The sequence below is a fragment of the Cydia pomonella genome, chromosome 19 (assembly GCF_033807575.1).
Source record: "Cydia pomonella isolate Wapato2018A chromosome 19, ilCydPomo1, whole genome shotgun sequence".
NCBI classification, from domain to species: domain Eukaryota; kingdom Metazoa; phylum Arthropoda; class Insecta; order Lepidoptera; family Tortricidae; genus Cydia; species Cydia pomonella.
The window spans coordinates 18851516-18878094 of NC_084721.1; the positions used below are offsets into that span (position 1 = coordinate 18851516).

The following is a 26579-nucleotide window of genomic DNA, read 5'->3' on the forward strand; positions in this document are numbered from 1 at the left end:
TGTCTAAGTACCCTCAACACAAGCCTTATTGAGTTTACTGTGGGACTTAGTCAATTTGTGTAATAATGTCCTATAATAAAAAAAAAAAATAATAATATTTTTTTTAAATTTAATTAAACAACTAGTTTGTTGGTTGTTTATCCTATAGTGTAAGAATATCAATATGAATGAACCAACAGCTCTACCGTTAGCAGACTGAGCTAGAAGTTGAATTTTTAGGGTATTTAGGAGTTTTGAAAGAAGAAATAAAGCAAGTAACAAGTGAAAGCTTCTGTTTTCTTTCCTTTAGTACATCCCTAGGTATTATGTAACCAGCCGGGTACATTTCATAGGTTTCCAGGTAACAACATTGACTCTTCACGCCAAAGTAGATGCTGCCCAATACAGTACACGCACGTTTTCTTGCACGTAGTGGGTTCTGCCATCTTGTGGAATGTGTGGAAAAATAACTAACTAACTATTGTGGCGCAGTGATCCAAAGAGGGTCTTGGCCTCCAAAACGAGAGAACGCCACCTGTCCCGATCCTGTGCCACTTCCTGCCAGTTATCGGCTTTGAGTTGGCACAGGTCCGCCTGTACACTGTCGCTCCAGCGGTATCTGGGCCGACTGCTTCCGACGCCGACTTCGCTGGTTCGGCCATTTACTGAGGATGGGTGAGGATCGGGGTGTGTTGTGGAAAAATAAGCTTGACAATAAGTTTCACGAAAATAAACAGGGGGCTCTTGTGCTGCAGTTCATGCACGCTCCCTATAAAAACTGTGATCCCAGGCTCGGAACCGATTTATAAAATACCGGTAAATACCGGTAATACCGGTTTATTTCGGTTTTTCTCCGAACTTTTATAAGAACGTGAACGTTTAAAGAACTTTAATCTATAAAAAAAAAACCTGTTTTTTGGACGAGCGGCGAAACGGCTGGCTGGCATGGTGGTGTGCCACGTAAACATAGACACCGAAATTTGAAGAAACCGGTTTTTATTGCTCTCAACCGGTTAATTTGACAAGAACTGTTCTCATAAAAACCGGTTTATAAATAACGGTTTTCGAGCTAAACCGAAATTAAAAGGTTTTGCGCAACGTACATGATAACGGTTTGGGAAAACAGGTTTCCAAGCCTTGCTGTCATCAAACATAAGATACTGCACACAACCTTAACTCCACCATGTGACGGAGATGCAACGAATTGTTTGTGTCTGCTCGTTACTCGCAGTTAATTAAGGAGGCTCCGACAACGCGAAATTAAATTATGGCGCTTCGCTGTGGACGGTGTCAGTAAAGCAGTAATTACGCGCCTAGAGCGGAATAGCGCCTTTGTGAGGCATTTAGCACTAAGTAAGCACGATATAGAAATATTAGTGTTTGGCGTTGAGATAAACCTTGACTACATAAAAAAAATCATTCATGGGTGTTTATGAAATATGTTATAATAAACTTAACGTAAAGCTTAAACGTACATTACTTAAGAGGCTGTCAATACCTAAAGCGCGCACACTGTCTATTTGTATCGGAGTAAATGAGATAGCACTGTAATTTTTTTTCGTGATCTTATAGGTGTTCGGTGGAGAGTAGGTAACTCGATATCGATCAAATTATGTCACTTTTTGACAGCTCAAATGCTTACCTTTATCCAAAAATCCAATGCATGTAAACTGCTATGGTTTGGTAAAATTTCAGTTTGTTTGAACAAAGAGAAGATACAATCTTACCATACATACCGTATGTACCGAAGGGTTAAAGCGGCAGCCTGGGGCTACCAATTAAACTGCGATACAGTCGCCATCAGATATATCGGAGCGGCCAAAGTGCTCGCATATATCTAAACACGCCTCTATTGTCAAGACGTTAGAGTGCGTATTCAGATATTTTTGAGCGCCTCGGCCGCTCCGTTATATCTGATCGCGACTGTAAATGTTGCACGTCAGTGTGCACACAACATACGTCCTTGTTCCGTGGGAATAATTAACAGAATGTCATGATGGGTTTCTGGACTAACAAGAACTTGAAATTTTGGGTAGTATTTCTAGTTTACGCACTGTTATGTCGCTTATTAAATTTCAGCGGGTTTATTGTCTGTACCTCATATTTGTGTTGTTCCGGCATCCGAGGAACCTCATATTTGACATTACGAGTACGTCTGACATTTGAGAAGCTGTGTTTTGTGTAAGTATAGTTTTAATTAATACATACAGTACCAGCCAAAAATATATTATAATTAGGTTTTTACGGAACGTAAAAAGAGCGTACCTGGGTCGCCTAGCAGGAGGACGTCCTATCGGACGCCCCAGGTATCGCTGGAGCGACATGGTGGAGGCGGATCTGCGCGAGCTTCGAGTCGACAATTGGCGAGAGGTCGCACAGGACCGAGAAAAGTGCACTGTCTTGTGTCGGAGGCCAAGTCTCATTTTGGGTCGCTGAGCCAACGGAGTAAGTAAGTAGGTTTTTACCTACTAAAACTTTTTCACTTATCCAGAATAGAACCTAACAAATGGCAAGCAAAATGCTCTCTTTAAAAGTGGACTATCTCTCATCTACTCAAAGGTTAACTGGAAGAAATCCCTTAAAGGGATAATTTCGCCTTTGTACTGCTTATCCTGTGCCATATTTATATTTTGTCTTTTGTACAATAAAGAGTTTATACATACATACATACTATTCACATGCGACCGTATGAAGTGAAACGAGATTTAATGATTACTCACAGTTGATATCCAATATGATCATCTTAGTCTGCGGCGGCGCCAAGTTGGTGTTAGCGGCCTGGCAGACCAGCCGCGCGTTCAGGTGCTGCCGGCCCACGTTGGGGAACGTCAGCGTGTTGACGGTCACGCCGTCACCACGCTGCTCGTAGGAGTCGTCGATCACTGTGTTCTCGAGGTACCAGGTGAGGCGGGGGCGGGGGTCACCTGCAGAGAGAAGGATGTAGGCAGGTAGGTTTTTAGATGCCCTAAACTCTCGCAGAAAGGAAAAGGATTACCACAACGTCTACAAGAATAGGCTAAAGAATTTCTTAAGGGCTCTATTTCTTCTAATCAGTGGGCGATTAGAGTACCAGGTATCGGGCCGACATCGTCCGGCGAACTGGTAATCAGTGGTCCCCCTTATCCTCCAAAACTAACTCAGTTAAAGAGTTTATGACGGATAAATTATACCAATTGACCTCGAAATTATTTATACCTACTTAATTATGAAGCTCTTATTCGAACTTAGCTATGTTTTTTCAATAATATTTTGTCTCTTAAATATTTATTCGAACTCTATTAAATATTTATCATTCAATATCTTCACTTAAAAGTCAGTTCCACCAGCCAAAATAAGGGAACAAGTCAAAAATTTTATTTGTATATTTATTTATTTATAATGAACTGCACATAAAATAATAAATATAAATGGTGGACTTAATACCTTAAGGCATTCTCTACTGGTCAACCACTGGGTCAAAAAGAGAATTAAAAAAAAAAGGAATAAAGACATCCTTTACGAGCTGGTGTGGTGAAATCTATGTTTATATAGTTCGTGTCATCCACGATGACGCGCAAATTTGTCAAATCTAACCTTTAACATCATGGCAATACGTGTCAAGGCAGGCGTCGTCGTAAATGACACAATCTATAACGGGTTACATACATAATTTTGGTCATTTCTACTTTTCTTGTGGGAAGTAGTTAGTTGCAGAGTGCGGCCGAAATATTTTAATTTATAAATTTATAATCTACCATTTCATACGATCAAATAAATAAATGGATAATTTATATGTCTACTATGAATATTGACATTTTGACGTAAACCACAACTAATTAGGTAAAATGTTTGATGATGAAAACCGAATTTACGATCATAACCACGCTAACTATTTAGAGAAATATTAGCAGAGTTTCAGACAATAATTACATCATTATTAGTAGCAGTAAAGTTTTTCTGTTACATTGGTAATTAACTAAAAGTTTGTAATTAATGTTAATTAAAATAACTTATCTCGAGTTTTTAGTCATTCGCATATTTTTAATCACTTTGAGGCTAAACCGTCGGCAGCTTGTTTGCCACCGACGTGGTATAAAAAACCGGCCAAGTACGAGTCGGACTCGCGCACAGAGGGTTCCGTACAAACCTATATTATTATATGATGTAACTAAAAATTTACGGCTTTCGCATTTTTTCCTTTATCTGTGCTATAAGAAGTTGCTTCGTACCAAATTTCAATATTCTGAGTGCACGGGAAGTAACTTGTATGTTTTGATTCCCTTGCGAGTGTCGAAAATTTGCGGAAATTTGCGGTATAAACGGCTGTATCTTTTGATTGCGTTGGCTTAGAAATTTGGATTTTTTATACTACGTCGGTGGCAAACAAGTCTCCGTAGCCTATGTACGCCTGCAATTCCAGAAGAGTTACATGCGCGTTACCGACTCTAATACTCTGCACCCTCGTTGAGCTCTGGTAAACTTACTCACTGGCAGGAACACAACACTTTAAGTAGGGTCTATTGTTATTTGGCTACGGTTTTCTGTAAGGTGGAGGTACTTCCCCAGTTGGGCTCCGCTCTAGATCTGGAATGACATCCGCTGTGCTGTGCCCTACCACACAAAGCGAGATCGTATAAATCGTGAAATATTCAAACAAGTTAATCACTACACTTCTAAAACAAGTCCCCGCCGCGTCTGTTTGTATGTATTGTTCAACTAAATACGCCAATCATCATTAATTAAATAAGTTTAATAACACGATGCAATACGTTACTTACCTATTTGTTTTGCTTGTGAATTTCGAACTCGTGGCTACAATATTTACATTTAATATTTTCTTTAACCCTTAAGTTTACGGTAAACAAAACATTTAATTTAATATTCAACAGTAAACATAACATTCACTTTGTTAATATTTGTGCTGGATTCAGTATTGATGCGATAATAATTTATTAGCGACCCGCTCGTGCGACGCACGGTTAGTTATCGTCATATTTTTACCAATTTATACAAAATCTTTTCAATTTATACACTTAAACTTTCCTCGAGGAAAAGTTGAAAACCGCATGAAATTCCGTTCGGTAGTTTTTGAGTTTATCGCGATCATACATACTGATAACCGATGATGAGGCTCTCGCAAGTGCAGTCTACAATCGGTATTGGATGTGGTCACATCACCATAGCGCGGCAAGCACTGACAGATAAGCATCGCGGCAATGGCGGCACCCAAGTGGAGTTCTCAAGTATCTGTTTTAATGCTAGCAAAATGTTTTTATTCAGTTGAAGAGTTTTTCCAATAATTAATTTTCTGTTTTAATTGTATTAAATCCTTTGTTTGATGATAATAATAAAATAAATAATAATAATAAATATTATAGGACATTATTACACAAATTGACTAAGTCCCACAGTAAGCTCAATAAGGCCTGTGTTGAGGGTACTTAGACAACGATATATATAATATATAAATATTTATAAATACTTAAATACATAGAAAACACCCATGACTCAGGAACAAATATCCATGCTCATCACACGAATAAATGCCCTTACCAGGATTTGAACCCGGGACCATCAGCTTCGTAGGCAGGGTTACTACCCACTAGGCCAAACCGGTCGTCAAGAGGGAGATGAAAGCCCAGAACCTAACCCCTATGACAACCCAGGATAGAGCGTCCTGGCGCCGCGCTACAAGGAGGCCCGATCCTAGATAAAGACTAAGGGAAGAAAGAAGAAGAAGAAGAAAGAAAGAGAAGGAGGCCTTTGTCCAGCAGTGGGACACAACAAGCTAACAAATAAATATAATATCATAATCATTTATTACAAATACAGGTGAAACTTACAAAATTAAAGCAAAATATGAGACCCTATTAGGGTATTGCAAAACTATAGCTAAAAACACACAGAAAACATAGCAATATATATATATAATTAATATATTACTACATACTCAATAATATAAATATTATAGTGACATTCTTACACAACTTGACTAAATACAAATACAAATAATTTATTTGCCAGAATACAGGGATTGTAGATGGTGACATAAAGTTTGTTGTACAGTGGACTCGACTCACAATTGAGCATGCAAATATTACAGTCGATCATGTCATGCAATCAAAAGAACAATTAAAATTAAAATAAATATAAAATAAAATCCCAAAAAATAAGTCCCATGGTAAGCTGAAGAAGGCTTGTGTTATTTGTACTCAGACAACGATATTATATAGTATACAAATACTTAAATATATAGAAAACATCCATGACTCAGTAACATTTATCTGAGCACATCACACAAATAAATGCCCTTACCGGGATTCCAACCCAGGACCATAGGATTCATAGGCAGGTGCACTACCCACTAGGCCAGACCGGTCGTCAAATATATAATATATAATGATGGACGCTACTCGAACTCTTGTTTCAACAGATACTTATGTAGCAATTGACTTGCTAACATACGGCCCGATTCGAATTTTAAGATACGTCAAAAATTACTAAAGATACGATATGGATTCGATATGTCAATGTTAAAAATTACGTTTCTTCAAACAAAACATACCTTTACTAAATTTGGACTATCTTAACTTAAACTTCGAATCGGGCCGTTATTTAAGTGTCTTACTAAATAGGTACGTTAAAAGTTTGGTTTTAAGCTTATTAAACATGAATTATTTTAACTAAAAGCTTTTATATATATTATTATTCATGTCCGCTTCCTCGTAAGTACAGACTTCCCACGCAAAATTGAAATATGAAAATTGTTTAAACATCATTGCCGGCAAACAGAATATCAATAAGTATCCGTGTATCGTGAAACCAAGACGATTTTTGATTGCCTGCCAATTTTAGGCAAATATAATTAAATTTCTAGGTTTCATCACGAATTGCACGAATATGATAATTACGTTTACATACGAGTATAGGCGTGTTTGATTATATATTATATTCCTTTTTTACCCGAGATAAAAAGGGGGGGGGGGGTTATACTAAGTCGGTGGCAAACAAGCATATGGCCCGCCTGATGGTAAGAAGTCTCCGTAGCCTATGTACGCCTGCAACTCCAGAGGAGTAAAATGCGCGTTGCCGGCCCTAACACTCCGGACCTTCGTTGAGCTCTGGCAACCTTACTTACCGGTAGGAACACAACACTATGAGTAGGGTCTGGTGTTATTTAGTTGCGGTTTTCTGTAAGGTGGAGGTACTTCTCCAGTTGGACTGGTTGTTGTTGGGTTGGATTTATCGAAAACATCTACCGGCAATAATGTTCATGACATGAAACTCTGGCCTAGTGGGTAGTGACCCTGCCTATGAAGCCGATGGTCCCAGGTTCAAATCCTTGTAAGGGCAATTGTTGCTATCTGGATTATGATGTTATCTTTAGTCATGATTAGAATTTATTTTTGACAATCACAATATAGATTCATATAAATTGACATGAATCTAATTTGTAATCCAATCGTATGTTGTGTAATAAATAAATCTAAATCCACTGACCTATCACACATAGACAGTTAGTCCTCATAAGGCTAATCTGCCAAAAGTGAAGCCGAAACTCGATCGATGTGTGCGTGCGACGCTCGTGTCTTACGCTCAGCGACACACACATATATACAAAAATGGGTTGCCAGAGTTCATTTATTCCCCTTAAAGTAGATGGATTTTAACCACATCCTTATACTTGGCTATCAATCATTTGGGAGTGTGTATGTAGATATTAAATTTGTAGCAAAAGCTTTCAAGGTTTCTTTTAAGGACTTTGCACTGCAGGAGTGTACTTTGTGAAATAATGTTTAAATAAAAAAAACGTTTATTTTTTTATTTTACAAATGTACACAGATAATAGCTGGTAGAATTGACTTTGGAATAATGATTTTAAATGATAAATATTTAATGACGATCATTTGGATTTGATTTGGTTTGATTTTATTTGACTAAGTAATATTTTCTTCGGGTTGGTGCGGTGAAAAGTTTTGTGTTTCACTTGGGGCAAAATTTGTTTAACTCTCGTAACTTGAAACCCTCGCAACGCTCAAGATTCCATTTTTCGACATTTTGAATCTTTATTTAGCTCGAGTAGCAATATTAGCACGAGCGGTTAAACAACAACTTTTCCACTTGTAAAACAAATAACTATTTATCGTCAGTACTAGTAATTGTACCTGCAGGCCTAGCCAAGGTGGCAATCGCTATTGCTTCGAACAACGAAACGCTTTGTGTCTCTCTATCAGTCTTCCATATAAGTGCGACAGTGACAGTTGCGTTTCGTTTTTACAGACCTTAACTGTAACACCTGTGTTCCACAAATAAAATTTACTTTACTTGCTCATCAAAATGGCGAGAGCATATTCGACTATGTTTAGTCGGTTTCCATATTGCATCGTTCCTATTTAATCTAATTTTTTCCGTCCATCTCGCAGACAGAAGCGGATCAGTCGGAAATCTAAAACGAATATCACACAAAATAAAAATATGAATTTAAACTGTATATTTATAAAAGACAAAACATAATTTGAAATAAAAGAATGAAAAACTAAAAAAGAATATTTTCTATAGTCATACAAGGAACTTAAAGTAAGCATATTAATTTTATCAATGTAATCGTCATGCCTCATTTGGAGGAAAAAAGATTCATATCACCTGGCAACATTTATAAGTAATGGCGGCTGACGAAAATTTGGATTTTTGTATTTACAATTACGTAAAAATATCACATTATACTGGATACTTACGCGTGAAATGTTATATCAGGCGGTTTGTTTTTATTCACTGATGTGTTGTGACACCAATTCACCGCACAAACAACCATCTTTCTTGTATTTTTTAATTTATAACCGGGAGGTGTACACAAACCAACTCGACCTTGAGTACTGCGAGGGCCGTTCGGATACGATGACACGAGGGCGACATAATGTCGTACTCGAAATGGCTTCACTAGGGATGTACAGACTAGGCATCTAGGCTAGTTATAAATCTATGTCTAAATCTATCTAAATCTAAATCATAGGAAAGCAAAATGCCCGAGTCAAAAGGGAAACCTTCCTTTACACTTCGGTCTATTAAACATAATTGTTTACGAAGTTGATTACAGGCCCTATATTACTATGACAAAGAATTTTAAAGTTTTTTTTTTTTCTAAGTCGCAAAATTATTTTAACTAAAACAAAATCTATTAAGTATCTTCAAAATATTATCATTTAACTTTGATACACAAACGCAAATCATAAATAAAAATATCGATAATATACCGCTCCAAAAATGTTTGGAACGTATTTTGGGCTAATGTATAAAGCCTGTGTCACCGCTTAATCATCCATCATAATCAGCTTAGTAACTTTACCTCCATATACACACGTAGGCTAAAACCGGCACTCCTTTGGGCTTTGCTGCAGACGGGTGGAAATAAAATATATCCACATGAGTAACTTGTTTAACCTTGTAACTGATCAATCACTTTACCGAACTTGATGCAACGTTTCCACTAACGTAGTTGAAAAGGTTTGGAATTTGGATAAAAAGGTACACTTATAAATAAATAAATAAATATTATAGGACATTATGACACAAATTGACTAAGTCCCACGGTAAGCTCAATAAGGCTTGTGTTGTGGGTACTTAGACAACGATATATATAATATATAAATATTTATAAATACTTAAATACATAGAAAACACCCATCCATGTATCCAAACAAATATCCATGCTCATCACACGAATAAATGCCCTTACCAGGATTTGAACTACCCACTAGGCCAGACCGGTCGTCGAGCTTATGGTTTTGAAATTTGGTATCCTCATGTGGGTTATTTTCTTAGAAATATGAGAGTATACACAACAAAGCTTGTTTCATATAAATTTACCTAAAGAACAGTACCCCTAGTGTAAACATTTTCGACAGCGAAACGTGACGTACGCGTTTGCGTTAAGTGTCATTTTGTATGAGATTTTTGACTTTCCAAAACGTCCCGCTTGGCGCGCTGTTTAAAAACCCATACAAAATGAGACTTAACGCAAACGCGTACGTCACGTTTCGCTATCGAATAAATTTACACTAGGGGTACTGGTTTTTCTCAGAAACTTTGAAACTGGAAATAACGTACGGTACGTCGTCTCAACAATTTCACTTAGAAAGCTTTAGAAAGAAACAAAAATAGGTAGATCAATAAACGAATAACACACCATTATGTTTCCATTTTACTGCCCTTTTCCGCTTAGTTAGGCTGTTTAATTCTAAGAATTTTCTCTCTGAAAAATAGGTATCGGAAAAAGATTTTCTGTTAGGTGTTTCGGGCACACGCTGTCTATTTGTTAAATATCGTAAACCTCCAATGTAGGACCAGCAAACTGTCCGGTCGCCTATTTGGGTAAAAGCGACTAGCATTCGTATTCAAATAAAACCTTTGATCCCCCCGGGGTTTTATACGTGGCTACAAAAATTTTGATAGCGCGATGCAGAAAAGTGTTTCAACGTGTCAACGCCATCTGTAGAATCATGCGGACAATTTTATCTCGCCAGTCGTGCTTAGAATTTTGTGAATGTACACGTTAGAAAGGTCTGCCCATGGGAAATTGACAAGTCACTGCCGTTGCCAGGGTTGCCAGGTGAGCGGCAATGAATAATCGTATTTGAGTATCTAAATTATCGTACCGATGAAAAAAATATCGCACGTCTATCAAAACGGCACTACTACTAAAGAAAAACTTGCAAAATAATCTAATATATCCAATACATATTTAAAAACAACATTTTCATTTATTAATATTTGCAGGCGTGCAGAGAAGCTGTGTGCACAAAATAATAACAAATATTATAAAAAAAGTAAAAAAACAGGACTTAATCGCCCCGAAATTATCTTAATTTCTTGAAAAGTCGGACGTAAATTAAAAAAAATATTATACTCATACGCAATTAAGTCCTGTTTTGTTAAATAATAACGAATAAAAAACCCTGCAAGTGCGAGTCGGACTCGCGCACGAAGAGTTCCGTACCATTATTTATAAAAACGGAAAAAATAATATGTTTGTTGTATGGGGAGCCCCCCTTAAATATTTCTTTTATTCTGTTTTTAGTATTAATTATTATAGCGGCAATAGAAATATATCATCTGTGAAAATTTCAACTGTCTAGCTATCACGGTTCATGACATACAGCCAGTTGACAGACGGACGGGCGGACGGACGGAGTGAAGTCTCAGTAATAGGGTCCCGTTTGGCCCTTTGGGTACGGAACCCTAATAATAGGGACCCGTTTGACCCTTTGGGTACGGAACCCTAAAAACCTTGAATGTTTAAACCAGAGTATTTTTATCTACATTTCGCAAATATCAGATTATACTTGTGCATTTTATCCTAGAGTCAGGGCAAGATAAGTTGGCAGCGTTTTTGATAGCCTAACCTGTTGCTGTGATAAAGGGCATAATTTCATGGAAGATTGAAATAACACTACAGTGCAAGTGTTATGCCAAAATCGCTGCCATCCTGGTTTGACTGTAGTCCCAAACGGTTTAGAAGTGTCATTTTTGACGCCATAGCCTTACTCAGAGTATAACATCCAAAAGTGAAAACTTTAGCCTATTTCTACTTTATTTCTGAGTGAAAGTCTCATGTTTCGCTTCAAATACTATGCTTGTTTGGGGACATCGTAGGTTGAAATTATACTCAAATATACCCATTTAATCAGTTGAAAATAGGCGCGACAGTCACATTTTCTATTGGAAATCAACCCTTGCGCCTACCTTTTTTTAATTTACCGCCTTTTTCTACTGACACAGTGGGTGTGCCAGAGTATAGATATCGTATATTTGCGTACGATAATGCTCATTGGACGGTACTAATGGCCTAGCCAAAATGACATCCTTGATAGAAAACGCTGACAGAGACTTAAATTATATGTGGAAATAATCACGTTACTTTTCGCAGCATCTGTAAGCCCGATATATCTTTTCTATTCATTTCGCGTTTGCCGATGTACGACTGTCATGGGTACAAATTATCGTACATGTAAGGTAATCACTGTACGCCTGGCAACCCTGTATGCCACTTCGCTTGAAAAAGGTGTGACAAGGAGCAGCTAATGGACATTTTAATGTCTACCCGTCCCGGACGAGTGGCTTTGGTATTCCTGAATTTATTATGTTACTAGCCTGAATGTATTGTATAGTGACATGTGGAAGGGTTTGTTGTACCCTAAGAGGAAGTCGCATGAATATAATATGTCTCATAGTGTTGTGTTCCTGCCGGTGAGTAAGGTTGGCAGAGCTCAACGAGGGGGGTTTAGGGTCGGCAACGCGCATGTAACTCCTCTGGAGTTGCAGGCGTACATAGGCTACAGAGACTGCTAACCATCAGGCGGGCCGTATGCTTGTTTGCCACCGACGTAGTATAATATTTATATATATAACCGTACGTTCGGTTAGATTATTAAAACACTCGTGTATTTCAATGCCTTTTATTATGTCAGTCACATAAACTACTATTATAGTTAGTATTTATAAGAACTCTGTGATACACCAACTGTCTACCACCCATTCGTTCACGGGGCGTTCACGCTCACAATCTGGGACGTAAATAGTCAAGCGCTGTACATTTTCAGGGAAATTTTCAGCCGTAAACTCTCCAGCTGTGTAATGAACTCCGCCGAGATTTTCATGAATATGTAGCTACAGTTTGGGGTTCTTTCAGCAAATCGGGTGCCGTAAACTGGGGTTCATTTGAATCGCCGGGTAACATTAATCATTGGGTGCTGAATTATTTTATAAGGAACAATAAAAATCGTATTTTTTTAGTAAAAGATATTAATTAAAGTTTTTTTTTTTAGCATTTTAAAAAAGGTAAACATACTTGACTTGTCTTTTTATTAAAAAATATTTTAAAACTCTTTTTATAAACCACAGACACCAGACACCAGAGACCACACACACCACACCACCACACCACACACCACCACACCACCACCACCAGACACCAGACACACCAGACACCAGAGAGGAGGAGATCAACATACGCATCCAAAACGCCCTGCGATGCAGCGCAGCCCTCCATAAGGTGTTGGCGGCCAAGCTTCTCAGCAGTAATACTAAGTTACGGGTATATAAAACTATAATAAGACCAATCCTTATGTATGGCTGCGAAGCTTGGACACTAACACTGAAAGAAGAGAGTCAGCTCCTGGTAGCGGAAAGAAAGGTGTTACGGAAGATCCTGGGACCTATCAAAAGAGATGACGGCACCTGGAGGATCCGTAAGAATGCCGAAATCGATGAGTTAGTGGCCGAACCCAATATCATAGGCGAAACGAAAAACAGACTTAGCTGGTTCGGCCATTTACTGAGGATGGGTGAGGATCGAGGTGTTAAGAGAGCTTATTTGGGACGACCGACTGGTCGCCGTCCAGTGGGTCGGCCCAGATACCGCTGGAACGACAGTGTACTGTGTCAGTACGTTTTGTTTTTTTTTTTTTTTTTTAATAACTAGGTTACTTCAAAAAGCGTAAAATACTTTCAAATAAATGCGCTGCAAACAGACGCCTAGCATACAAAGTCGGCAACAATAATCGACAAAATGAAAACGGTCAGATACAGATAATATCTTCCTCATTCCGTTTCCAAAATTATGTAAGTAAGTAAATATTCTTTATAGCACCACAAAGAAAACAAATTTCAACAACAGATTTACAATGTAAAGAAGGGTAGCAACAGGCGGTCTTATCGCTGTAAGCGATCTCTTCCAGACAACCTTAGGGTAGCAGGATATTTAGGGTATTATGGTATGATTAGATAAGATTTGGAGATAAGCAACATTGGAGGAGCCACTTTAGAGTTGCCGACCCTTGAGGACACTAAATACCCGCTTCTTGAAAAACTCCATGTCGTAGCGCAAAGGAAATACCGCAGGAGGTAACTCATTCCATATTCCACAGTCATGTCTTGTTCAGTAAAGACTGTGAGTTAGATATCTTATATCATTGAATGCCCTCATCGTTCACGATTAAAGGATCGGATATGCTCTCTCTAATGATGGTATCATCATTGCCGACAGGTAAACTGAAATAAATTGCAAAATCTATTGTTACCTCCATAGGTTTCACAACTGAGTTCCAAGGTGTCGCCCTCGTTGTACGGCTGCAGCAGCCGCGTCTGGTCTTTGGTCTTGGTGTCCACTATCGTTGGCCGGTTTGGAGGAGCTGCGGACAAAAAAGTGGATAAACATACATATTATTATATCAACAGATCAGCGCAGGAAATCGCCAGCGTTATGCTGAGATGTGACCATTTTGTGGCACTTTCTTCTTCATATGTTGACCTAAAAAAGCGGATGATCTTGGGCCAAATGGATGGCAAACGTGCGCAAGGAAGAGCACCCACGAGATGGTCTGATGCTGTGAAGAGGGTGGTTGGCGGGAACATGCCGTGCGTGTCCCATATGATATGGATTATGACCGCACACTGTGGAGACGAAGCATACATCAGGAACAAATAACCATGCTCATCACACGAATAAATGCCCTTACCATGATTTGAACCGGGGACCATCGGCTTCGTAGGCAGGGTCACTACCCACTAGGCCAAACTCGTCAAAAAATAGTTTGTGGTTCTACATAAAAAAATCCTCCACATCTTTGTCTGTATGGTCGATAGAAGCATTGTGATGTGACACCAAAAAGAAGGTCTCCGCTTCAGCTTCGAAAAAATCTTTCATATGTCTTCTTCTTCAATTCGCAACCGATTTTCGTGTAATTTTGTAAGCATGTCCGATAGTTATGTATAAATGTTGGTCGATTTGGGTTATTAGAAAATTGTCAAACCACAGTTCACAGAACCACTAGTATTATAATGATTAGTACCTCTTTAACTACAGGCTATGTGAGCTGTAGACCACGCGGTACAATTTATAAACTAAAAATGTAAAAACTAAATATACTTCATTATCACAGCGTTACTTACACATATCACATTTTACAGTGACAATTAAAAAAGTTTTGTTTGCTATACAAAAATAAATACTTAGCGTATCAAAATTACGTTCTTAATCATTTTTTTCCGATAGCTCGTTTTCTATGCTTACAGAATATTGTTAAATAATACAGCAAAAGTCTAAATATAGTTTTAATTTATTATAAAAAATCCAAATTTCGAATGTAAGAAAAAAACGAATGCCCCAAAAGTGCCATAGACCCTTAAGTCCTTTATGCCAATTTCCACCATTTTGAACATTACCCAATAAACGAAGTGACAGAAAGTTATTTTCTAACAACTGAACCTCCTCACACCTAAATTCTTAAACCTAAACTTACCTTAATTCTCGCCTAAATTCTTTGTGCCAATTTCCGCATTTCGACAAATTCACAAAAACTGGATCGACAAAAAATACTATTAATCATTCAATTTCACGAGAATTGGTTAAGAATTGCGACCTGTAGAGGACAACATCCAGACATACGTAAGCAAAATGCCCGAGTCAAATCGGAGAGCTTCGGACAATTAATTATTGTCAGGGACAATTTCTTGCACATATCAATATCTCGGTGTGTTTGTATCGTGTTTATAGGGCTCTCCAAAGAGCGGTAATAGGTACGGTCACGTGTGAAAATATCGATATGAAAAATGTGCCAAAAATATGTATACATGACTTTATTGCCCATATATTAAGGTAGTTTAGATATATTCAGTGGTGACTGTAACTACATAGAAAACCACTGTAAAGAATTGGCAAATAAAAAAACCTATACCCCGAAGAAGCCCTGATGTAAATTTTCTATTAAAATGATATAGGTACTAGTTTTGAATTTTGTTTTTTGCAATTGACTTGCAATCTGGAGGTCGCGTCTTCAAACCCGGTTCGTAGCAATGAGTTTTTCGCAACTTATGTACTAAATATCATTAGATATTTACCAGTCGCTAAGGAAAACAACGTGAGGAAATCTGACTAATCCCAACCAGGCCTAGTTTACCCTCTGGGTTGGAAGGTCAGATGGCAGGCGCTTTCGTAAAATCTAGTGCCTACGCCAAATCTTGGGATTAGTTGTCAAGCGGACCCTAGGCTCACATGAGCCGTGGCAAAATGCCGGGACAGCGCGAGGAAGAAGGAGGTTCTCATTTTGTAATATTTGTGTAGTCGCGAAATATATACTTTATAATGATGTTACGGTCTTCAACCGTTTGATCTCAAAACATCAACTCCTAAATACTCGTAGTTACCCAATTTCTAATTTTAAGTCTGTCAAAAGTCAATAGGTAATTTAAGTAACTGTCAAATGTTCTCAAATTATTTGGTCTTTGATTTTCTTAATCATACGGAAATTGTTCCAGATTGCCTGGACTTCGTTGAAATTAATTTCTTTGAGCTTTGTCCTTGGTTAGCCGGAATTTCAAAGGGATTTCCGGCAAAGATGAATCTGGGTTAAGTGTTAATGAAATAAACTTTATTTGCATGCAATTAAGAGAGTTGTTTTTAAAAATCAAACAATGTTGAGAAAAGACAACGTAAACATAAGTCTGTAATTGGTTACTTGACAGTTTTTTGTAAGACTCATGGCATTGAGGCAACAGAAAGGTCGGAAAAGAGAGTTAAGAGGCTGTCAATACCTAAAGCGCGCACACTGTCTATTTGTATCGGAGTAAATGAGATAGCACTGTCGCATGTTACTGAGCCTGGGCAAGGGAATAATAAGAAAAATATTTAAATAAAAAAAAGTGGATTACTAGTGTAATATTTAACTCGACCACGGTTTAGATATAAATGTTTTGAAATTGTGATTTTAATTGCAGACCCATAAGTCAAAACAATAAAGACATAAAACCGTTTAATTGTGATGTTAAGACCAATCTTTGCAATTATTTTCTATCGAGCCGATTTCGTTCAATCGTGTATCGAGTACAACCACGATCTTTGAAATATAATTGATATGAACATATATTTTTCTTACTTGACTAAAACAAATAGTCTTTCTTAAAAAACTGTTTAAGTAACATCAATTTCAAGGACATTGGGTGTTGAGAGCCTCTTAAAGTCTGACGCTCGCACTCGACGATTGAAACGTCTCTAACAAAATTATATTGTAATGTGACGTCACATTATATTAATCTGTCCTAAATGTATGGAAGATCAAGAAAATTGCTCTTTTGACCCTGAAATATTGTGTTTATGTATATAGTTGTAATACAATTTATTTTTCAATAAAATGTAAGATATTGAGTACCATTTTCTTTTTGAATGTTAAAATTTTCAATATGTGCTTTTAAACCACTTTTTTATAATGGATGGCTCATTTTCTATCCATTTAGCAAAATTTTGTTATAATATTGAATATACCCAGTTTTTATAAGTTAGATTATTATAAAATTTTATAATATCAATAAAGTATTGAATTGAATCAATTTTAGGAACTATACATAACCATAAAAATAATACTTCAATGTATCTAAATTAAGAAATAATCTACTATATTTTATTCAATAAGACATTTTCTTCTTTCCCATACATTATTTTATTAAAAGATAATTCATCTCCCTTCTTCAGGTAATTACACAAAAAACACCACTTACACGTGCCGTAATTTAATTAACTTCATTAATCTGAGCACACATCAAAGAATTATAAACTTAATTACAACCAAATTAACCTTTTTGGGAATGGAATTGCCTTCCCTCCAATTTTAATGAAGTTTAACAGGGAACGTTTTTAACAAAGACGTAAATATACCTACCTACGTACAGTCACGGACTTTAAATATTGAGCCGTTTATGGTTTATTTTACATTGGACATTTCATATTGTAGCCGCCGTGCAGGTCAGGATCTCGACGACTCAAATAAAACTCGATTTATAATGAAATGTTAGATATAATCTTCCACAAAGGTACTGGTTTACAAGGGTTCTTACCAAAACGGTTAAATGTAGAAATGTTGATAGTATAGAGGATGATGAAAGAGTGGTTTTGCAATATTTGATCAGTACAAAAGGTGGTTTAAATTTAGGTGCTTCTAATTGGCCGCGATACAGAATACTTATGTGAAGCGTTCCTATTGGTGCTTTTGAAAAGCCTCCGAATACTAGCCGCGCCCGACGCGACGGCTGTGTTTAGCTACTGCGCTGGGAATATTTTTCTATAATAATAAGTTGCATTCGCAGCACATATCGTTAAGATTGCGGACCAAATTAGCTTGAACCTTAGGTGGATTAAAAATAAAAGGAACTATACATACTAAAAACAGACTTACAAGATAACGATTAAAACTTTTTATAAACAAAAGAAAACCGACTTCCAATAGGATAGGATAAAAATATTACGCTATAAGTATATGCGTTAACAACTGATATGTTTGAATTCGGTGTCTAGTCAAACAGTAAAAAAACTAGTCAAAAAATACTTAATCCCAAAACATCTGTACACATATTATTAACGTGAAAGCAACTGTTGTAGTTTCTTTACAAATTACTCAAGTCAGATCACAGGTCAAAAATTCAAATTCAAAATTCAAAAATTTATCCTGCAAGTAGGCTTCAAGGGCTCTTTTACAAGTCAATACAAGATTTATAGTAATAGTAACATCACATAGTGACACAAGGGTCTCGGCACAAGGGAGGTTTCAGACTAGCGTATTTTTCTACGCGTATACGGTAATTTCGGCGGTAGGAGATTACACGCGCGTTACATTCAAAGTCAAAATCAAAGTCATATTCTTTATTCAAATAGGTCTAGCAACACGCTCGCTCGCGTGTACTCATACGTGTACACTCGTATAATACGCTAGTCTGTAGCTACCCTAATCGAAAATAGTATTTTATGCAACAGTTGTATAAGAAGGGTCAAAAAAGGTGAGTGGCGTGAGTTACACTACGCCTTCGGCTCCGGCTCACATTGTAAAGGAATACGCCACGAGCATTTTTTGAGCTACTTATACAACGTTGCATACAATATTTTTCCTACGAGTCAACAAAAATAAATCTTAATTTAGGTAAATAAATTACAGCAAAAGTATATAGCCAAGACGCGCGAGCATACCTTGTTACGCGCCCAGCCTGCCCCGGGCCGCGGCCGGCCGGTCAGCGACACCTCGTAACTCATGAGGCCCTGGTACTTGCTACTTGCAAAATTAAATTTTTGGACAGTTTTTTCTCAATTTTGGCCACCGTAGCCTACGGAGACTAACAAGCAACGCTAAGCGGTCTTCGTAGTCTATGGGTGTTGCTATATTACGGGTGTCACATGCGTGTTTCTGACTTATGAAGTAATTATTTTTACTATGCAACCAAATGAATATTTTGTAAGTTGGCAGCAATGCACTTAGTTTAAAACTGTATTCGTTTTGGTTTTGTTAGGTTGGTAGCCATTAATCGCAGTAACGTTATAGCGATTAAAAGCACAAGAGCTTTTATGAGGAATAGACAATATAGACTTTTCTTGAAACCTTTTATGTATGTTCTTATATTCGTGTTAATGAATGCATAAATGACAGATAACAGTAGAGGAGTAGGAAAACATACATAAAAAATAGCCACAACCGAATAAATAACGTCCTCCTTCGTGGAATGGAAGTCAATTAAAACAGGGCAACTCGAACGCGACAAAGATCATGCAGCACGACAAATATTGTGGTTATTTATTGAGGGCCCCACTAACTTCAATAGGCAACACATAATGCTACGGTCCATCCTTCCCTGAGGACATAATTTTATATTAAAGGAATAAATGAAAACATCACGGGCTCCGGCAAAACTCACACTTTCAACCTTTCGGAACACCATTCCGATCGCTACTACCAACTATACCAAAGCTTACCATCATTGCGTCTATTGCAGACGATTTATGCATTGCTGTTTAGACAACGGGTTTGGCAACTATGGAGGCCGAGGAGGAGTTCTCAATAAGTTTCTTCAGCTTCGCTTCAGCCCATTCCCGACCCACAATCGAGATAGAACACACGTCACATGGATCATCGGTGTCTGATACGTAATCATTTTGGAAAATGTAACCGAAATAATTAATATTCATGTTCTCGTCTTTTAACGTTCCTCGAAGTTTTTAACGTCGTAAATACGTTAAATAACGCGAGTGTGAATAAATCCTAAATTGAGGTCCAAAATTCGGGCTGATATCTTGGGTTGAGGATCCACCGCAGCCACACCTACCACCAACGCTACTCTCGTCAGTCGAAGGGCGAGCATTTCCTCAAGCCCCGGGCAGCCAAGTACATTCGACCACAATTGCGGCGCCCGCGCACACCACCGACGGCACAATCCAGGCGAGAGTACCTAACCGCAAAATAGATACGGCACGACTTCCCAAATTTTTGGCAGAAAATGCTCATGCCATCTGAGGTTCCAGTCCCGGTTTGCTTTCTGCGACACCTTCTGCTATCTAACGCTTTAAACCAGGCTTGGTCGTATAGCCTTCTCCCCTCCACAACACGCTATCCATCACGGTCACGAATTTCAAATGCTGACATGTCTTGCTTAACACCGTCTTTAAAGCGCGCCTAGGCTTACCAGAAGCAAAATAATCTTTTAATTCCTTCCTTTATCTTTTACATAAACTTAAGAATGTTCTACCTTAACGGCAGGTTAATTTGTAATCGTTCGCAGACGTTTCTGCTTGAAATAAAATAGCGTGCCTATATAAGGACCTCCAGACCTGTACACAATGATTTCCTGCATTCTCCACAAGATAATCGTTCCATTTTGTTAGGGTCCTTCCCACAAGCAATGTTTCCTGCCCACTGCCTCTTAAATCTGGCAACTCTTTCAAACTCGGTTCTTATTAATGACTAACTAAAACCATCACAACGAGTTTTTCGAACGGGCCGAGCTGACAACATCATGTTGAATCAGCTGTTTGCTAAGATTCTTAAAATAATATAAACCTTTGTAATAATGTGATGTTCTGTACATTAAAAAAGTATAATAATTGTAGGAATAACGTTAAACAGTAATTATACACAATATTACATTACTCTTTGTACTTACCGGCCTTTGTTGAAGCTGAAGTGTCAAGTAAAGGACGTTGGAATTTTTATTTAAATCGGGCGAGTATTTGGTGTTATTATTTTTTTAATTTATAAGACAATCGTTCTCACTGTATTGCATACATGAGACGACTTACATTTTACCAAGCTCATAGCGGCATGAGCAATGTCCCGTAACGTAATTTAGATTTTTTATTTAAATTTCATCTTATGCCTTCTTTACCATATTGCATATCCATCGGCCGCCCTTTCTTCATGACCTCTTTTGGCATAGGTTGGCTCGCTAAATTGTCCTTTGAGTGACTCCAATCTTTCATATGACGCCCGTTGTAAGCGACTATAAAATTCGCAACCAAAACCGAAAAATTTCCCGATTTTAAAATTGTTATCAACTTCTCAATCTATCTTACTTACCCTCGTTCTCAATTCATTACAGCTTGAAATAAATTGTTCCTTCCCTTCCCGTAAAAGGTAGAAATCAAATTTTCATTAAACAGCCACCCAAAAAGGCATCGTAGCGTAAACGTCCAATCAACGCTCTGCTTTTTATGTTTAAAATCAAATATTCTTTTGCCTTCTTAATTAACTTTTAATAGGGTTTATAGTCTGTATTGGGTTATTGTTTAAAGGTATAAAAAAGATTAAAACTTTTCGTTGCGCAACTTTTTTATTCCTTATTGGTATTGAAAACATAGAAGTGTTTTCTGATTTACGTTTTAGTTTCTTTGCATCAATATTATTTATTATAGCAGTAATAAATCCTTTCAGGGTAGAGGGAGAATAATTTTAGGGTAAGGCATCCAAAAGGTTCCAAAGGTTCGTCCATTTTGCGTTATTGCGCAAAGAAAAAGTGCACCATTTACATTTTTATCGAAAAACTAACAAATTTTGGGTTATTGTATTTTACCATTAGTTTTTTTTATACCACAACGGTGGCAAACAAGCATACGGCCCGCCTGATGGTAAGGCTATGGACGCCTGCAACTCCGGAGGTGTTACATTCGCGTTGCCGACCCTTTAAAAATCTGTACGCTCCTTTTTTGATGAACCCCATACTGTATACCCTATGTATTATGTCATAGTCAGCATGATGGGAAGCAGTCATCGTCATCCATAGACATGAGCAACATTAAACGAGCCACTTAATCATGGTCAACCCTTGAGAACCCTAAATACCCGTTTCTTCAAAACCACATGTCGTAACGCAAAGGAAATACCACAGGAGGTAACTCATTCCACATTCTGCATGTTCTTCTCATCCCGTTCGTAGTATCCTCAGTTTTCCATACAAAACTGATGGGTTAAATTTGTGAGAATAAATACAACATGTTCGTATCTGAAAATTCCCGATTACGTAAACATCTTCCGATAGAAAATCGAATCGGCATGAGCATTATCCTACATTAAATCTAAGACTTCAAAGACGAACAAACGATGTCTTCCTCACAACTGACAAACTTCGTTGATAGTATCTTCGCGTTATCGCGTCAAAGTTCCCGGCGGACTGTTGGAAGGGTCTCTCATTTAAAACTAGTTTTGACAAGTTTGGGGACATTTTTTGCTAGTTTGCCGAGTTAGAAGTTTGACCTCTAGAGTGTAAAAAGGGCCTAGGTTCGAATAATTTATTTCATTGTGCGCCAACGTTGCGTTTACAGCTTCAATCTATTTTTCCTTATATTTAAATAGTTATTGCTTGCCCGCGTTCCCAATCTCGACTTTATTTTTAAATTTACGTTTTAGGAAAAATACCTACCGTCTTGTCGTTTCAATTCCAGGGAACAATTTTGGTGTACTCGTAAAAACTATTGAGAGTTGATAAAATGTAAAATTGACTAGGCTGTTGGATGAAAGCGATGAACTAAATACTGCTACCCTATGTATTATTAAATAATTTTGACTGTAGCAATATTAAAGACATCGAAAACACGATCATACAAATAAATTGCTGCCAATATCGATTTCGGCGTTTTAGAATAGCCCCGATGACTAAAGATTATTGTTTTTATAAATTTAATGTACAGTCAGTGATATGAACTTAAATAAAAAATAATCTTTAACAATTTATTTATCATTTCTTTGGTAGAGAAAGCCTCTTGGCATTAAGTCCGCCTTTTGTACGATACGTTTTCTTTTGTGCAATGAAGTTTAAATAAATAAAAAATGAATCGAATTCACTGCAAAGTTTAAAATATGTACAGTCATGAAATGAATCTATCGTCATTATCACCAGAATAGATCTACCCTGCAAAGTGGTATTTTTCGAGAGCTAATACAGGCTGCAGGGTGGGCCAAAGATAAATTATCTTTTCGTCCCGACCTTTTTCGTTAAATATAAAATCTAGACAAATGAGAAAGGTGACATTTAAAAGAAAAACAAAAAAAAACAATTTTTTATTCAAAATATTGCATTACACGAGAACACAGCGATTCGAGGCTACTGGATCGATTCAAATCTCGACGTCAAGGATGTGCATGGTGAAACAATGAATACATCGAACGGGTGAGAGCGTCTGTGAGAGCGATGCAAGCAACTCGACGCGTAAACGACCTACGGCTTTGGGGTTGTCCAGAACAACATTGACTACAGCCTTACAAAAACGTAAAATTTATTTATTATTTGTATCTCAATTTATAAATATACTTTTTATTTAAAACACAAAAATTGGTTGATTACTTCAATGTTGTAAAATGAATTTATCATTGGCCCAACCTGTGTAAAATTTGAGGAGTTCCTCAATTTCTATAGAATCCACTCATCACATGGTGAATTTTATTTTTTATGATATAGGACGCAAACAAAAATGGAAGTATCCGAGTAATCAGTGAACATATATAAAAAAGATCATACCGATGAATCGAAAACCTTGTATCTTTGAAGACTGATAAAACTTTATTTTTGTCACTAAAATGATTCGTAACGTAACCTAATAACGGCTTGGCAACATCATTACTGCCTCAGATAAATAATTCATTGTTTTTCTTCCAATGGACGTCGAGTAATCTCCGTACATCCGCCTCCGGTTTGAGAAAATGGGCGAATAATAAAATATTAGAAATAATAAATATATCAACATTGCTTTGAGGAAAAACTGAGGTTGGAAGATTGTGTAGGATATTGAGTGAAGGTTATTTTGAATCAGAAATAAATAGGTTGAAGATAGTACAAAACATAAAAGTATTCCACGTTGGACCTGGATATGTCCTTAAATGCCCAAAAGACAAGTATGGGCACTGTTAATGTCATCTCGCTTAGTGTGGTAGGGCACAGCATAGTGAATGTCATTCCAAATTTAGAGCAGCGCCCAACTGGGGAAGTACCTCCACCTTACAGGAAACCGCAGCCAAATAATACTAGACCCTACTTCATAGTTTTGTGTTCCTGCCGGTGAGTAAGGTTGCCAGAGCTCCATGATGGTGCAGTGTTAGGGTCGACAACGCGCACGTAATTCCTCCGGAGTTGCAGGCGTACATAGGCTACTGGCTTACCATCAGGCGGGCCGTAGTATATAAAAAAAATGTCATGGTCTTAGAAATTTTATTTTATTTGCTACACGTTCGTTTAGGTACATTATTTAATAAAAGTGTTTTTGTTATGTTTACCCATCTTATTTACTTTTCCTTACACTCAATTGCCTCATGACATGATACTCGTATTAGTGACATTAACGCATTCACTGCCACCGACGCATATTATATGCGTTCACCGTCATACAAGTTTGTTCCTAGGCCACGCCCCCTGGCAGTGAATGCGTTAAAGTTTGTGACAATATTTTAGATTGCGCTGATAGGTTAATAATAATAAATATTCTGTATCGTGTGCCACACAATGACAAACATAATACAGAAAAGAACAAAAATTACAAGTAGGTGACAACATCTGGTCTAATCGCTAAACGGCGATCTCTTCCAGCCAATCTTTGAGTAACAGGACACCAATAACTTACAACAATAAACGAATAGTGCCGTGACGCTTTGTTTTCATTGCACCTATATCATGTCATTTATAGTGTATGCGACCTCCGGCCTCATGCCGGCCGGATCATGTTCGCTATAATTTTTAGTGAGTCTCTATTAAACTCGGAAACTATGTGTTACCTACTACAGAATGGATTCTAGGATATTGAGCAAAAAGCTCTTTAATACGAGTTGTTTTTTTGTTACTCAATGATTTCGGCTTATTATTTTTTTATAGACTAACACATTATTGTTAAGTATCTACTCTGCATGAATTCACGTGTAAAACTTAAGTAAATTAATCAAAATATAACTGAGCGTAATAATTAGGTACTGTCTGTAATTTTAGTTACTTCCTCCATAATTTGCATGCACAGCAAATAACGGCAACACGTTATTAGAGTCAATATTGGTTTTACCACATGTTATAATTAGCGAATGATTTGTTCATGGAATACAATTTGTGTAGGTACAGTTACTGGTGTGGCGCTGGGAAGATTCCAAAATTGCGAAATTCCGCAAACCTCGCATATTTTCCGATGGAGATTGATTAATTTCCTCTTTACGCTTAAACAGCTGAACTGATTTCGTTTAAATTCCGTATAGACATAGTTTGATTTCCGGGACAGGACATCGGATAGTTTTTATAACCAGAATCATATTTTGAGAGTGTAAAAAGTGGAGTGGAAGTTTGTAGTGGGAATCAATAATCGCTGAACGGATTTAGATGAAATTTGGGATAGTCTTCATTTGCTGAAAAACGATACCAAACATGACTTCAAACCTAATCTTCAACAGTGTTAACCTCAGAAACTCAGTTTTGGCGAAGAAGCTAAATTCCCCCCATACCCTATTTCACAACGTTAAACGATAATTTTTGAGATAAAAACTATCTTATGTACTGTTTTGGGAGTCAAAATATCTCTATAGCAAATTTCAACTAAATCGGTTCAGCGGTTCAAGCGTGAAGAGTTTAAAGTTATATGTTTTTACTTTGGAAAGGTGTCAAAGTAATATCATAAATGAATTTGGCACTTCCGATTTCGGGCTTCACTGATATAGATATCAAGGTAAATTGAGAGCCTCAAATAAACTTTCAAGAGATGATACCTCTAAAACTATTCAAGATAACGAAAAACTTGACTCAATGAAACATGTAGCAAATTTAATCAGCTTTCGTTTTGTATCCAAGACGCAAACTTTTAAAGATATAAACGGAAAACCGAAACATAGGACCTTCAAATCCTCCGCTCTCCACCGGATTAAGGACCACGGCCTACGTTGACTTTTGATATGTTCACCTAACTAGTCCAAACAAAGGCTACGGTGACTGCTTACCATCAGGCGGGCCGTATGCCTTTTTGCCACCGACGTAATATTAAAAAAAAAAAGTTACGAAGCCCAATATTGTGTTCCAAGCATTTCCCTCTTTACCTTCTTATTGCTTGACCAATTCAAGATGACATGGATGACATTTAGTTATCATATGGGCGTCTGCGCGTGCATTTCGCTCGTACTGTTATTTATTGTCATCATTTGGATATATCATTTTGATGTCAAAACGTAAGTTTAAATTGACCTTTGATTTGTGTAAGACTGTCCCATTATAATTTTTATTGTTCCACAATATTAATTGTTAAGCCAGTAAAGGTTTATTTTACATTGGGAATTTTTTGTGTGACGTAAGTGCCTACAACCAGT

The 26579-nt window shown here is 37.3% G+C and overlaps 1 protein-coding gene across 1 annotated transcript in view; it reads right to left on the minus strand.

Moving 5' to 3' along the window:
* The window catches only part of LOC133528591 (nephrin-like), a 268556-nt gene that overhangs the window by 80735 nt on the left and 161242 nt on the right, over positions 1 to 26579 (minus strand). The window contains exons 4-5 of the mRNA XM_061866029.1: positions 14034 to 14144; positions 2700 to 2903 (exon numbers count right to left, since the gene is read on the minus strand). Coding sequence (XP_061722013.1) covers positions 2700 to 2903; positions 14034 to 14144 — 315 coding nt within the window. The remainder of the gene's footprint in view (positions 1 to 2699; positions 2904 to 14033; positions 14145 to 26579) is intronic.